The 12,759-nt window shown below is 41.9% G+C and overlaps 1 protein-coding gene across 1 annotated transcript in view; it reads right to left on the reverse strand.

The window, feature by feature from the left end:
• Nucleotides 1-12,759, reverse strand: part of LOC110166987 (high-affinity choline transporter 1-like) — a 92,077-nt gene that overhangs the window by 13,342 nt on the left and 65,976 nt on the right. Inside the window, exon 5 of the mRNA XM_055162921.1 lies at nt 5,598-5,746. Coding sequence (XP_055018896.1) covers nt 5,598-5,746 — 149 coding nt within the window. The remainder of the gene's footprint in view (nt 1-5,597; nt 5,747-12,759) is intronic.

The following is a 12,759-nucleotide window of genomic DNA, read 5'->3' on the forward strand; positions in this document are numbered from 1 at the left end:
TTTAACTTGACCCTGTTGGAGTGTAACTCTTTCCTACATTCTGATACTTTACTTATTTCAATAGTTCCTCTAGTTTCTGAATAAGAGACATTTGAATGTCAAAAATCTGCCCCTGTTTCCCTCTGTTACCACTTGACCAGACCCAAATGAATCCCGTATACAGTCTGTAGAACGACATTTGGGACAGGCTCCATAAACTCACTAGAGTGACATCCATATCTCAAAGAACTCAACCCTCTGACCGAACCCTGAGGGAGTTAACGTCACTCGTTCCTGCTAATAAATCGAGTCTGTTAGTTCACGTTAGCTGTCGGCGACTCACTTCTTGCAGTTTGACTTTTACATCAACTTTACGACATATAAACCGTAACGACTCAGCCCTTTTGAGATTATGTGTTTAATTCAGTTTTGCGCAAATCTCACAGAAATGAAACTTAAAACCACATCACTAATTTGCATAAACTAAGCGAAGATAAAAAAAACAGCTCTTGTGTCGCTGATGTGGTTCAATTTTTGTCGGATTAAAAGACATGACTCAGGTGAATACAGGTTAGTGTGATCATATTTGCCTTTGTCGAAACCAGGACAGCGTACGGGGGGAGGGGGGCGGGGCCTCGTCATCCACATTGAGCGACTCTCACCTGGAAAAACTTTTTCCCACTGGACACAGAAACATATGTGCTGCTTTATCCACTGTGCACATGGACTCACACTTGTCCCAACGCAACGGAAAGTGTGAAATTTCTTGTACAAGTCATCGTTCGGCACGTTGATTGACCGACTGTTTGTGTCTCGCTCCTTCTGATGCAGAGACACATGTACACACCTGTTTGGTCACGATACACACAGCAACATACATTTGGTTTGTCGATTAAAATGAACGTAATCGATGAAATTCTTAATGATCAATTATCGACTAATCATGCCCATCCCTAGTCCTGACGTATGTAATGCACCCAATCCTGTAGGAAGAAGAACAATAACGTCTTTCCCCTTGATAAAATTCACCAAACATTCTCTTTGTTCTGGCTTTAAAGGTTGTATAGAGGATTTTTTTAAGGGAAGAGAAATACAGCGACAGTCCTTGTGCGTGTTCAGAATTACTGTTGAAGTTTCCTGTCTAGAAGTAATTCAGCGACCAACGTGTCAGTTTTTATACCCTCCGTCTGCTTCATTCGCGCCATCGCTGGACGAGATCTCCAAGAATCACCTCAGTTTGGCTTTGCTCCTTTTCCCCTTCTCTTCTTTTTTCAGCGACCTCAAAAACCGACTTTCTTTTGCTGCGAACCGGTCGTGGATTCTCGTCCGCCGTCGCGACAAACTTTGTGCGAAATGCGAGGAAGCGACAGTTCGAAAAAGCCTTTAAGAACCGCTGCGTAAACCACGTAATCCCCGCGCTCCAACAAGTCAATTATACTAGGGAGTTTGATTGACAACCTAACAGCCAATAGAAAATGAGGGAGCCTCGTTTTCTATTGGCTGATGTTTATCTGGCCTCAACACGTCCACAGTTGATAGATTCTCGTTCTTTTTTTTTTTGGTCATCATAATTACAAAGCTGCTGCGTCTCTGTAATGGTATTTTAATCTTTGACTGACAGTTTGAAACAAAAAAAAATCCTCCATACAACCTTTAAATCCTCGATCTCGGGAATCGTTGACAACACAGAATGTCTGTCTCTTCTCTGATTGGCTGGTGCCCAATCTCACACTTCTGGGGTTTTTGCAAATCGTCTAGTGTATTCTGATTCCTGACCTAGTCGCTGGAGAGAAATTAAATTGAGTGAAGGCACTAGGTGGCGCTAGACTGCCTATGAAATTGCCTGAAATGTTCCATAATGTGACATTAAACAGCTCCAGTTCACATTTATTCAATTACAGGTGGTTTTAAAGCTCAAAAATATCTGTTGTAAAATAGTTTCCTCATCATAAACAGACCTGGAGTTTGTTTCACTGACACATGTTTAACACACAAACTCTGCATTCATATTTAGGCTGAGTTCTTCTCTCAAACCGAAAACACTCCGTTCCACCTTGTGATGTCATGAGGTAATACAGGAAGTGCTCCACTGTGTTTTGAAACTCCATACACCTTCACTAAAATCATTTGGATAATTTCTGCCTTCGAATTGCCGATCTCTACTGAACTAAAGGTAAAAGTTGTTGCCGTTCACTTGAAAACTACCACTTGATGACATCACAAGGTGGAACAGAGCTTTGTAATGTAGACAGACTAATAACAAAACGTTACTCAAACATGTGTTAATGAAACTAAACATCGTGACGCAGTGTCTCGTGGGTACAGATTCTACTGTAACCAAACGAACTTTTACATCCTATTTTTGGTGTAGATTGGCTTCGGTTCCCACGTGCCCTTGGGCTGCACACTCATTCAGGTCAGACAGAATGACTGGACGATTTGAATCTGCTCTTCGTTTGAACCTCGTCAGACACAAAAAGATCTGTCCCCAAAACTTTCACAGTTTCTCAGACCAGAGTTCAGCAACGAAGCAGATTTTACTCAGATGAGATTCAAGAGATTAGAAACACAAAGAGGAAGTGAACTGTGCAGAGTCTGACAATGAAAGGAGCAGACGGAAGTACACCAAAGTACACTAAAGTACACTAAAGTACACCAAAGTACACCAAAGTACACTAAAGTACACTAAAGTACACCAAAGTAAACAAAGTACACCAAAGTACAAAAGTACACTAAAGTACAAGTACAAAGTACACAAAGTACAAAGTACACTAAAGTACACTAAAGTACACTAAAGTACACCAAAGTACACCAAAGTACACCAAAGTACACTAAAGTACACTAAAGTACACTAAAGTACACCAAAGTACACTAAAGTACACCAAAGTACACTAAAGTACACTAAAGTACACTAAAGTACACTAAAGTACACTAAAGTACACTAAAGTACACTAAAGTACACCAAAGTACACTAAAGTACACTAAAGTACACCAAAGTACACTAAAGTACACTAAAGTACACCAAAGTACACCAAAGTACACTAAAGTACACTAAAGTACACTAAAGTACACCAAAGTACACTAAAGTACACAAAGTACACCAAAGTACACTAAAGTACACTAAAGTACAAAGTACACTAAAGTACACTAAAGTACACCAAAGTACACCAAAGTAGTACACTAAAGTACAAAAGTACACTAAAGTACACTAAAAAAGTACACTAAAGTACACTAAGTACACTAAAGTACACTAAAGTACACCAAAGTACACCAAAGTACACCAAAGTACACTAAAGTACACTAAAGTACACTAAAGTACACCAAAGTACACTACAAAAGTACACTAAGTACACTAAAGTACACCAAAGTACACCAAAGTACACAAAGTACACTAAAGTACACAAAGTACACTAAAGTACACTAAAGTACACTAAAGTACACCAAAGTACACCAAAGTACACTAAAGTACACTAAAGTACACTAAAGTAGTACACCAAAAGTACACTAAAGTACACTAAAGTACACCAAAGTACACCAAAGTACACTAAAGTACACTAAAGCAGACTGAAGTACACTAAAGTACACTAAAGTACACTAAAGTACACCAAAGTACACTAAAGTACACTAAAGTACACCTAAAGTACACCAAAGTACACTAAAGTACACTAAAGCAGACTGAAGTACACTAAAGTACACTAAAGTACACTAAAGTACACCAAAGTACACCACTAAAGTACACTAAAGTACACCAAAGTACACCAAAGTACACTAAAGTACACTAAAGTACACTAAAGTACACTAAAGTACACCAAAGTACACTAAAGTACACTAAAGTACACCAAAATACACCAAAGTACACTAAAGTACACTAAAGCAGACTGAAGTACACTAAAGTACACTAAAGTACACTAAAGTACACCAAAGTACACTAAAGTACACTAAAGTACACCAAAACACCAAAGTACACTAAAGTACACTAAAGCAGACTAAGTACACTAAAGTACACTAAAGTACACTAAAGTACACCAAAGTACACTAAAGTACACTAAAGTACACCTAAAGTACACCAAAGTACACCAAAGTACACTAAAGTACACTAAAGCAGACTGAAGTACACTAAAGTACACTAAAGTACACCAAAGTACACTAAAGTACACTAAAGTACACCAAAGTACACCAAAGTACACTAAAGTACACTAAAGCAGACTGAAGTACACTAAAGTACACTAAAGTACACCAAAGTACACTAAAGTACACTAAAGTACACCTAAAGTACACCAAAGTACACTAAAGTACTAAAAAGTACAACACTAAAGTACACTAAAGTACACTAAAGTACACTAAAGTACACCAAAGTACACTAAAGTACACTAAAGTACACCAAAGTACACCAAAGTACACTAAAGTACACTAAAGCAGACTGAAGTACACTAAAGTACACTAAAGTACACCAAAGTACACTAAAGTACACTAAAGTACACCAAAAGTACACCAAAGTACACAAAGTACACTAAAGTACACTAAAGCAGACTGAAGTACACTAAAGTACACTAAAGTACACTAACACCAAAGTACACCAAAGTACACTCAAAGTACACTAAAGTACACTAAAGTACACTAAAGCAGACTGAAGTACACTAAACTACACTAAAGCAGACTGAAGTACACTAAAGCAGACTGAAGCGGACTGAAGAATCAGTCTTGGTCTTGTCTCAGACTCAAGTGCATTTGGACTTGGTCTTGTTTTTGTTTTTTTTATTATATTTCATTATGGCTGCTGCTGTTGGGAATAAACTGGGTGATTCACTGAGGCTCGTGCACTCGTTTGATACACATGTGCCAAAATAACAGTAAAATACAAATAACATAAATGTTGAAAATTACAAAGCTTATCTCGGTTTGGTCTCAATGGGCCGTGGTCTTGGTTTTGTCTTGGTCTTGTCTCCGTCTCAAACTTTGAAAGTCTCGGTTTTATCGTGGTCGCAAACTTTGAAAGTCTTGGTCTTGTCTTGGTCTTGATTCTCAGAGGTCTTGGTCTTATCTTGGCCTCAACCTTTAAAAGTCTTGATCTTGTCTCAGTTTCAACCTTTAAAAGTCTTGATCTTGTCTCAGTCTCAGACTTTAAAAGTTTTTAGTCTTGTCCTGGTCTCGACCCTCAGAGGTCTTGATCTTGTCTTGGTCTCGATCTTTAAAAGTCTTGGTCCTGTCTCAGTCTCAAACTTTGAAAGTCTTGGTCTTGTCTTGGTCTTAAACCTCAGAGGTTTTGGTCTTGTCCTGGTCTCGACCCTCAGATCTTGATCTTGTCTTGGTCTCAATCTTTAAGAGTCTTGGTTTTGTCTCGTTTTCAGGATTTAAAAGTCTCAGTATTGTCTCTGTCTCGGCCTGGTCTTGGTCTCGATTAATGCGCTCTTGACTAGTTTTCTGACATGTTTCGTAAGGAATTCTAAATCTCTTCACAGTTTGCCAACGATTGTCGTCCCTTCTCTCTCTAACTGCTCATTTTGGTCTTAAAATGTTCATATTAACTTGCTCTACATCATCCTGGGGTTTATATTTTGATATTTAGTCCGCTTCTATAACCTCTATAACCCTCGTGAGCTTGGTGGGGTGAGGCTCACCAGACTGATGAAGATGAGCACGAGCTGGATGATGTCGGTGTAGGCCACAGAGTAGAGTCCTCCCAGCAGAGTGTAGGTGATGGCCACGGCAGCGGAGATCCAGATGCTCACGGTGTAGGACAGGTCCAGGATCACGCTCATGGTCACGCCTGGAACACACAGAACAGAGCAGATTGAGACGAGGGCTTTTCGGTTGAGACTCCCCCTAGAGGCTGAGTGTGACGCTGCAGGACGCGGAGGAGAGACGCTTTTGTCCTGAGGGCTGCTACTCTCCTCAAACTGCCCTGATACTGTTAATATTTGACACCACAGCGACTTATTTAGAAGCATCACTACCATTTTTTATATGTTTTACTCTTTGTTATTGTAAAATATTGTAACCATGGATCTATAATAAAACCTGGATAAGCCCCTCCCCCTCTGTCCCGGCGTCAGACAGACTAGTGGCCGCTCCAGGTACTGCAGCTTGGGCCCAGAAAGAATTTTCCCATAGAGCACAATGCATTTTCTGGGAATTCCAACGGCCCGTGTTCTTTCACAAAGGTCAGATTTTGTAGGATTCTTTTCTATTTTCATAACATAAACTTTTTAACATTTAACATGAACTCTGATTGGTCCAAACGCTCTAGGCCGTGCACGCTACAAACATCACACGGGTGGGAGGAGCTCGCCTGGATTGAGAAAGTAATACATGCATCACGAATTTTGGACTATCGGTCATCGCGCAATCCACACTGGGAAGGATTTGATTGATTTGTTTGTTTTCCCAGTGGGATGTGTCTATTGTCAAGTCGATCTTTTCAAGTCTTTTGAACCATATCACTTTTGTTTCTGGTTCTGATATTGTCATATTTTAGTTTTGGGATTCGGACATCGTAATTGTGTGGTTGTTGGATCCTAACAACGGAAAAATGACTCGAGAAATGTGTTTGTGAACTCCATAAATGCAAAAGTGAATCAGATGTGTGTGACTCAAACCTCCGTTCAAACAGTTTTTCTTCCCAATGGAATTGAAAAATAGTGAAAGGTGAAGGTGATGGGCAGGATTGATCCACAGGAAGAACCAAAAAGGAAACATTTGGCTGCCTAAGAAATCCTCCTGAGTTTACAGAGAACATTTTGTATGTGGAGCGACGACAAAACAAAAAGCCTTTCACTTTGGTGTTGACTTTTTAAACTCATAACTGAGGTTGAGTGAGGGATCGGGATTTTGTTCTCTGTAAACTCGGGAGGATTTCTTAGACAGACAAATGTCTCCTTATTGGTTCTTCCTGTGGATCAATCCTGCCCATCGTTTTTTGTTTTTGTTTTGTTTGTTTATTGGAATCAGTATTCAGCATCGAGTCGACATTGAGTAACAAAATAAAGTTTGAAATTTTAGTATCATAAGAAAAAACAGATCTGTCCTGCAGTGGGCGCAGCAAAATTGGAGATTCCAAATTTTTATTTTAATGAGACCACAATGTGACGTTTTGGAGTGAAGCTCTTCTTCTTTGGTGTGAAGAAACGTCACATTGTGGTGTCATTAATAAAAATGTGAGCTCCAAAAAAACTGCAGTGCACAATTTTTGTCAATCAACTTTTCCCTGGATGTGCTTGTCTATCTTGTCCAAATTATTGTCCAAATAATTTCCCTTGTGGATCAATAAAGTTTGTCTAAGTGTAAGTCTAAGTTTATCCTCTGGTAAAATGTGGTCTCGTGGCAGGACCCTTGTGCCAGCACCAGTGTCAGTATGAAAACAAGCGAGTGTGGCCCACGTGGCTCTGAGCGGCTGGTTGTTGTTGACCAGATGAGTCGAGTTAGCTGCACTTGCTCGGGCCTGAAATAGCGGTTGGTATGTGGGGTCAGGAGGAGTGACCCTGTCCCTGCGGTCCGAGCCCACCTCACTTCCCCAAACAGACGCCGAGAACGTGATGAGAGCCGCGACGTCCTGGGCTATAATCAGACCGGACACTTTTCCACAGACCAGACACTTTTCTGAACATCTTTTCAGCTCACAGTGTGGAGCAGGATATAAAGTATAAAGCAACCAAGAGTCTGGTCATGATCTGTAGGACCAAAGGAGATAAGCACATGAGATTTTTCTAATGACGACACAACTAAAACAGAGCTGTTTATTGGTAACTCTGCCCCGTTTTTAAGCTCTAAAACAAATAACAAATGTATAAGAGAACTTATCACAAGAGAATCTATTAGTAGACCAGCTTCTGTTTTTGTCTGGAATAATACATTTACGGACATTGACTGGAATGATGTTTGGCTTTTGCCTAGAAAATATTTTGTAACTAACAAGACTCGTGAGGTCTGCCTGAAAATCCTGCATAGATGTTACCCTGTTAACGCTGTTATCTCAAAATTTCACTTAAACACAGATCATCTTTGCTCATTCTGTCACAGCGTTGAAGAAACGGTCACCCATATGTTTTGGGAATGCTCATACACTCAAATCTTTTGGAATGACATATTTTTGTTAGTGAATAGAAAGCTTGATACAAACCTACAATTTAATATAAAACATGTCCTTTTTGGTGTCTTTGAAGAAGAAATTCCTGCTAAAAAAATATATGTGTTGAATTTAATCCTTATCCTATCAAAGTTTCATATTCATTGCTGTAAATTTTCTAGTCAGAAACCCAAATTTGTCATGTTTCAGTCCCTTTTGTCCTCTTATATAAATTCTCTAAATTACTGCACAAATCCCAAAGCCTTGAAAACAAAAGTAATTTTCTACAGTTGTATATGCACATTTATATATTTACACTGTGATGTATATGTGTGTTATTAATTGCGCTGATCGAGCCTTGTGAGCATATGAACACTTAAGCCTCCAACAATGTTTGTGTTTATACCATTGTATATTACTTTGTATATTTGAAATAAAAAAAAATAAAATAAAAAAAAAAAGCACATGAGATTTCCTGACTTTTGGCTGTCAAATGTTGAATTGTCTGTTAAAACAAAAATTAAATATCTCGGGCAAATCATCACTGCAAACATGACAGATGATGATGATGATGATGATGATGATGATGTGTACAGACATGTAGGACGCTCTGTGCTCAGGCAAATCCTCTTATGCATAAGTTTGGTTCTTGTACAAATGATGTAAAGTTATTATTGTTCAGATCTTATTGTTCACCGTTGTACAGCTCACCTCTGGACTCATTATAAAAAAGTCAGTTTGTGCAGCCTGCAGGTGTCTACAGTGAGGCTTTACGGAGCTTTTGAGGAGCCAAGATGGACGAGTGCGACTGAGATGTTTGAAAACTCTGCAAGCTGCACTAAGAATTTTAATGTACAGTTTTATCTGCAGACTGAACAAATCAGACAATAAAATAATAATGTCACTCACAAATCTGAGACTCAGTGCAGTAAGTTCAGTTCAGTATGTGGAAACACGGTGAGGTGGTGTGGTTCTTTTGTACTTGTCTGTTTTTAAAATGGACCATGAGTCCGGAATAAAGATGATGATGATGATGATGATGAATAACAACATTAAAATACGCAGCTGTATTTAAAATTCAGCTGAATTTGGCATCTTGGTTTTTTGCTGCGAATCTTTTTCACTGTGAATTTTACACTCTTGAAGGGCTTGAAAATATTTGTGCTGAATATTTAAAAGGTGTTTTTATATTGAATTTGAAAACTGTGAAAAAGCACACTTAAAATTCAGATAAAAAAATTATTTAAATAATAATAAAAAATAATAATAATTATAATAACATCTTTTTTTCAGAGTTAAAAATGTCAAAGTGATAAATTCAGTAGCATTTAAAATTCAAAATCTGATGATTGTCTGATTTCTGTGGCCCGTGTATCGTATGTGTTGTGTGATTTTATGTTGTTTGTGTGTTTTTGACGTCGGGGGGTTTTCCATCAAAGTGGCTCAACAAATCCAGGTTTATCCTGAAATCCTGAGCTGAATTGACTCCATCTTTAGCTTAAGTCTTAAGTCGTTCCGTGACAGAAATGCGTCTGAGTCTGACCAAAGCTAAACTCAGGCCTGAAGTTTAAGGTGCACTTTGTTTGTGCTCGTGGCGACTTTGGGAAGAACAGAGCAATGGAGTTTGATTTGGGACACAGAACTTTTTCAGTCATTCCGATTTGAGGAGCAAGAGGAAAGACACTACTCCCCCTCCTCACCTGTTCTCCCCCTCCTCACCTGTTCTCCCCCTCCTCACCTGTTCTCCCCCTCCTCACCTGTTCTCCCCCACCTCCCTCACACTGTTCTCCCCTCCTCACCTGTTCTCCTCCTCTCTCACCTGTTCTCCTCCCTCTCACCTGTTTCTCCCCCTCCTCACCTGTTCTCCTCCTCCTCCTCACCTGTTCTCCCCTCCTCACCTCCTGTTCTCTCCTCCTCACCTGTTCTCCTCCTCTTCTCCTCACCTGTTCTCCTCCTCTCCACTCTGTTCTCCTCCTCTTCACCTGTTCTCCTCCTCCTCACCTGTTCTCCCCCTCCTCACCTGTTCTCCTCCTCCTCACCTGTTCTCCTCCTCCTCACCTGTTCTCCCCCTCCTCACCTGTTCTCCCCCTCCTCACCTGTTCTCCCCCTCCTCACCTGTTCTCCTCCTCCTCACCTGTTCTCCTCTCCTCACTGTTCTCCTCCTCCTCACCTGTTCTCCTCCTCTGTCCTTCACCTGTTCTCCTCCTCCTCACCTGTTCTCCTCCTCCTCACCTGTTCTCCTCCTCCTCACCTGTTCTCCTCCTCACCTGTTCTCCTCCTCCTCACCTGTTCTCCTCCTGTTCTCTCACCTGTTCTCCTCCTCCTCACCTGTTCTCCTCCTCTCACCTGTTCTCCCCCTCCTCACCTGTTCTCCTCCTCTTCACCTGTTCTCCTCCTCTACCTGTTCTCCTCACCTGTTCTCCTCCTCACCTGTTCTCCCCCTCCTCACCTGTTCTCCTCCTCTTCACCTGTTCTCCTCTTCACCTGTTCTCCTCCTCCTGTTCTCCCTCCTCACCTGTTCTCCCCCTCCTCACCTGTTCTCCTCCTCCTCACCTGTTCTCCTCCTCACCTGTTCTCCTCCTCTTCACCTGTTCTCCTCCTCTCACCTGTTCTCCTCCTCCTCACCTGTTCTCCTCCTCCTCACCTGTTCTCCTCCTCTCACCTGTTCACCTGTTCTCCTCCTCACCTGTTCTCCCCCTCCTCACCTGTTCTCCTCCTCTTCACCTGTTCTCCTCTTCACCTGTTCTCCTCCTCCTCACCTGTTCTCCTCCTCTCACCTGTTCTCCTCCTCCTCACCTGTTCTCCCCCTCCTCACCTGTTCTCCTCCTCTTCACCTGTTCTCCCCCTCCTCACCTGTTCTCCTCCTCTTCACCTGTTCTCCTCCTCACCTGTTCTCCTCCTCACCTGTTCTCCTCCTCTCACCTGTTCTCCTCCTCCTCACCTGTTCTCCTCCTCCTCACCTGTTCTCCCCCTCCTCACCTGTTCTCCTCCTCTTCACCTGTTCTCACCTGTTCTCCTCCTCCTCACCTGTTCGCTCCTCCTCCTCTCTCAGTCGCTCCGTGGACAGAGAGGAGGAGGCTCCGGAGTGAGGAGACTGGTTCATTTGCCCGGGGAATGACGTTGCCTGACCTCTTCTCAATGCACAGTCGTACGTGCGGAACTTAAGTTCTGCTGTGCGTAAAAGTGAAACTGTAACGGAACTTTTCACATGTACCTAACAAGAAACGATCAAATCCGCACTAGAGATGCGCGGATGGGTTATTTTTTCATCCGCAACCGTGACACAAAACTCATCGTCCGTCCGCTGTCCATTTGCACCCAAGGTTTTGACCAATTTTCAAAACCGCACTCGCCGCCATCCGCCCATTGATTTTAGATTTTAGAACAATCATACAGCAAACAAACTAAAGAGCTTCGATAAAAATGCAAACTCTATAGGTCATTCATTCCAAAATTCGCTCAACGTGCATGTTCACATTCTTAATTGTCCGTAACAAAACGCCGCTCGTTGCTCAGGGTTTAACTCCCTGTTCGGAGCCTCACCGTGAGCTCGTGGGCTCAATAAACACGCCAGTTTGTTGCTCAAGAATCGTGGTTTTATTTGCCGTGATGCACTAAATAACAGGGTAATTGCTGCCTGACTCACTCCGGTCACCTTCTGACCGTTCATTTCACATACAGTAAAACATCGACACCCGTACACTCCGCGGGCCCATTCAAGAAGCGCGAGCCTCGGAAGCGCGCACGCAGTCACTCAGTCACGCTCACGCCACACGCCACACGCCACACGCCGCTCTAAACACTGCACATAGAAGTAAAGACGCAGATCTCACAACACTTAACAATATAGGCTGTAATATATATATATTTTTAATTTGAATAGTTAAACCACCACCCGCCCGAATTTAATTAAAATATTATTTTTCGTCACGTCATCCGCCCGACCCGAGGTTTAGCCGTGGACAACTGTAACTGCAATCCGCGCATCTCTAATCCGCACGAGGTGTTTGAGTTTGACAAGGAGAGAGAGACGAGAAAATGAAGAGAGAGAAAAGACGTGATGAAGAAGTAAACAGACAGAATCCAGTCGTCCTCAGAGTGCAAAAGCAGCGTCTGTGTGGGTGGAAAAGCTGCTCTGCTCCTCACAACAGACACATGTGCAACATCATCTGAATGAACGATATGGTTTGTGTTTGTGTGATGAGTGCAGCGTCCACACACACACACACACACACACACACACACACACACACACACACACACACACACACACACACACACGTCCTGTTTGTAGGAGCATATGGACTGTAAAAGTCACTTTTTCATCTGTATCACACACACAGAGGCGTGACGCACCTGCTGAAACTTTTGACTAAACTGTTTCTTTGGACGTTCTTGGAGACAGAGCTAAAATAATCTTGTCAGTTAGTCTACGTTCAGACTGCAGGGCTTAACGCTCAATTCTGATTTTTTTGTGAAATCCGATGTTTTTTCGAGGTCGTTCACATTTCCAGTTAAATGTGACTTGTATGTGACTCCAGTGTGAACATTAAACGGCCCAAAAGTGTCCCACATGTGACACTGGAGACACGACGACGTCAACCGCAGCGAGCGTCTCTGTGTTTACACAAGTTGAACAAACATGGACGCAGCATCGAGCACCTGGAGATTTTAAAGTTCCTCTCGTACCGGAGCCAGAACATGAACAACTGACTTGT

This window comes from Boleophthalmus pectinirostris, unplaced genomic scaffold (assembly GCF_026225935.1).
Source record: "Boleophthalmus pectinirostris isolate CB_2022bp ecotype Guang Dong unplaced genomic scaffold, ASM2622593v1 HiC_scaffold_5, whole genome shotgun sequence".
In the NCBI taxonomy this organism is placed as follows: Eukaryota; Metazoa; Chordata; class Actinopteri; order Gobiiformes; family Gobiidae; genus Boleophthalmus; species Boleophthalmus pectinirostris.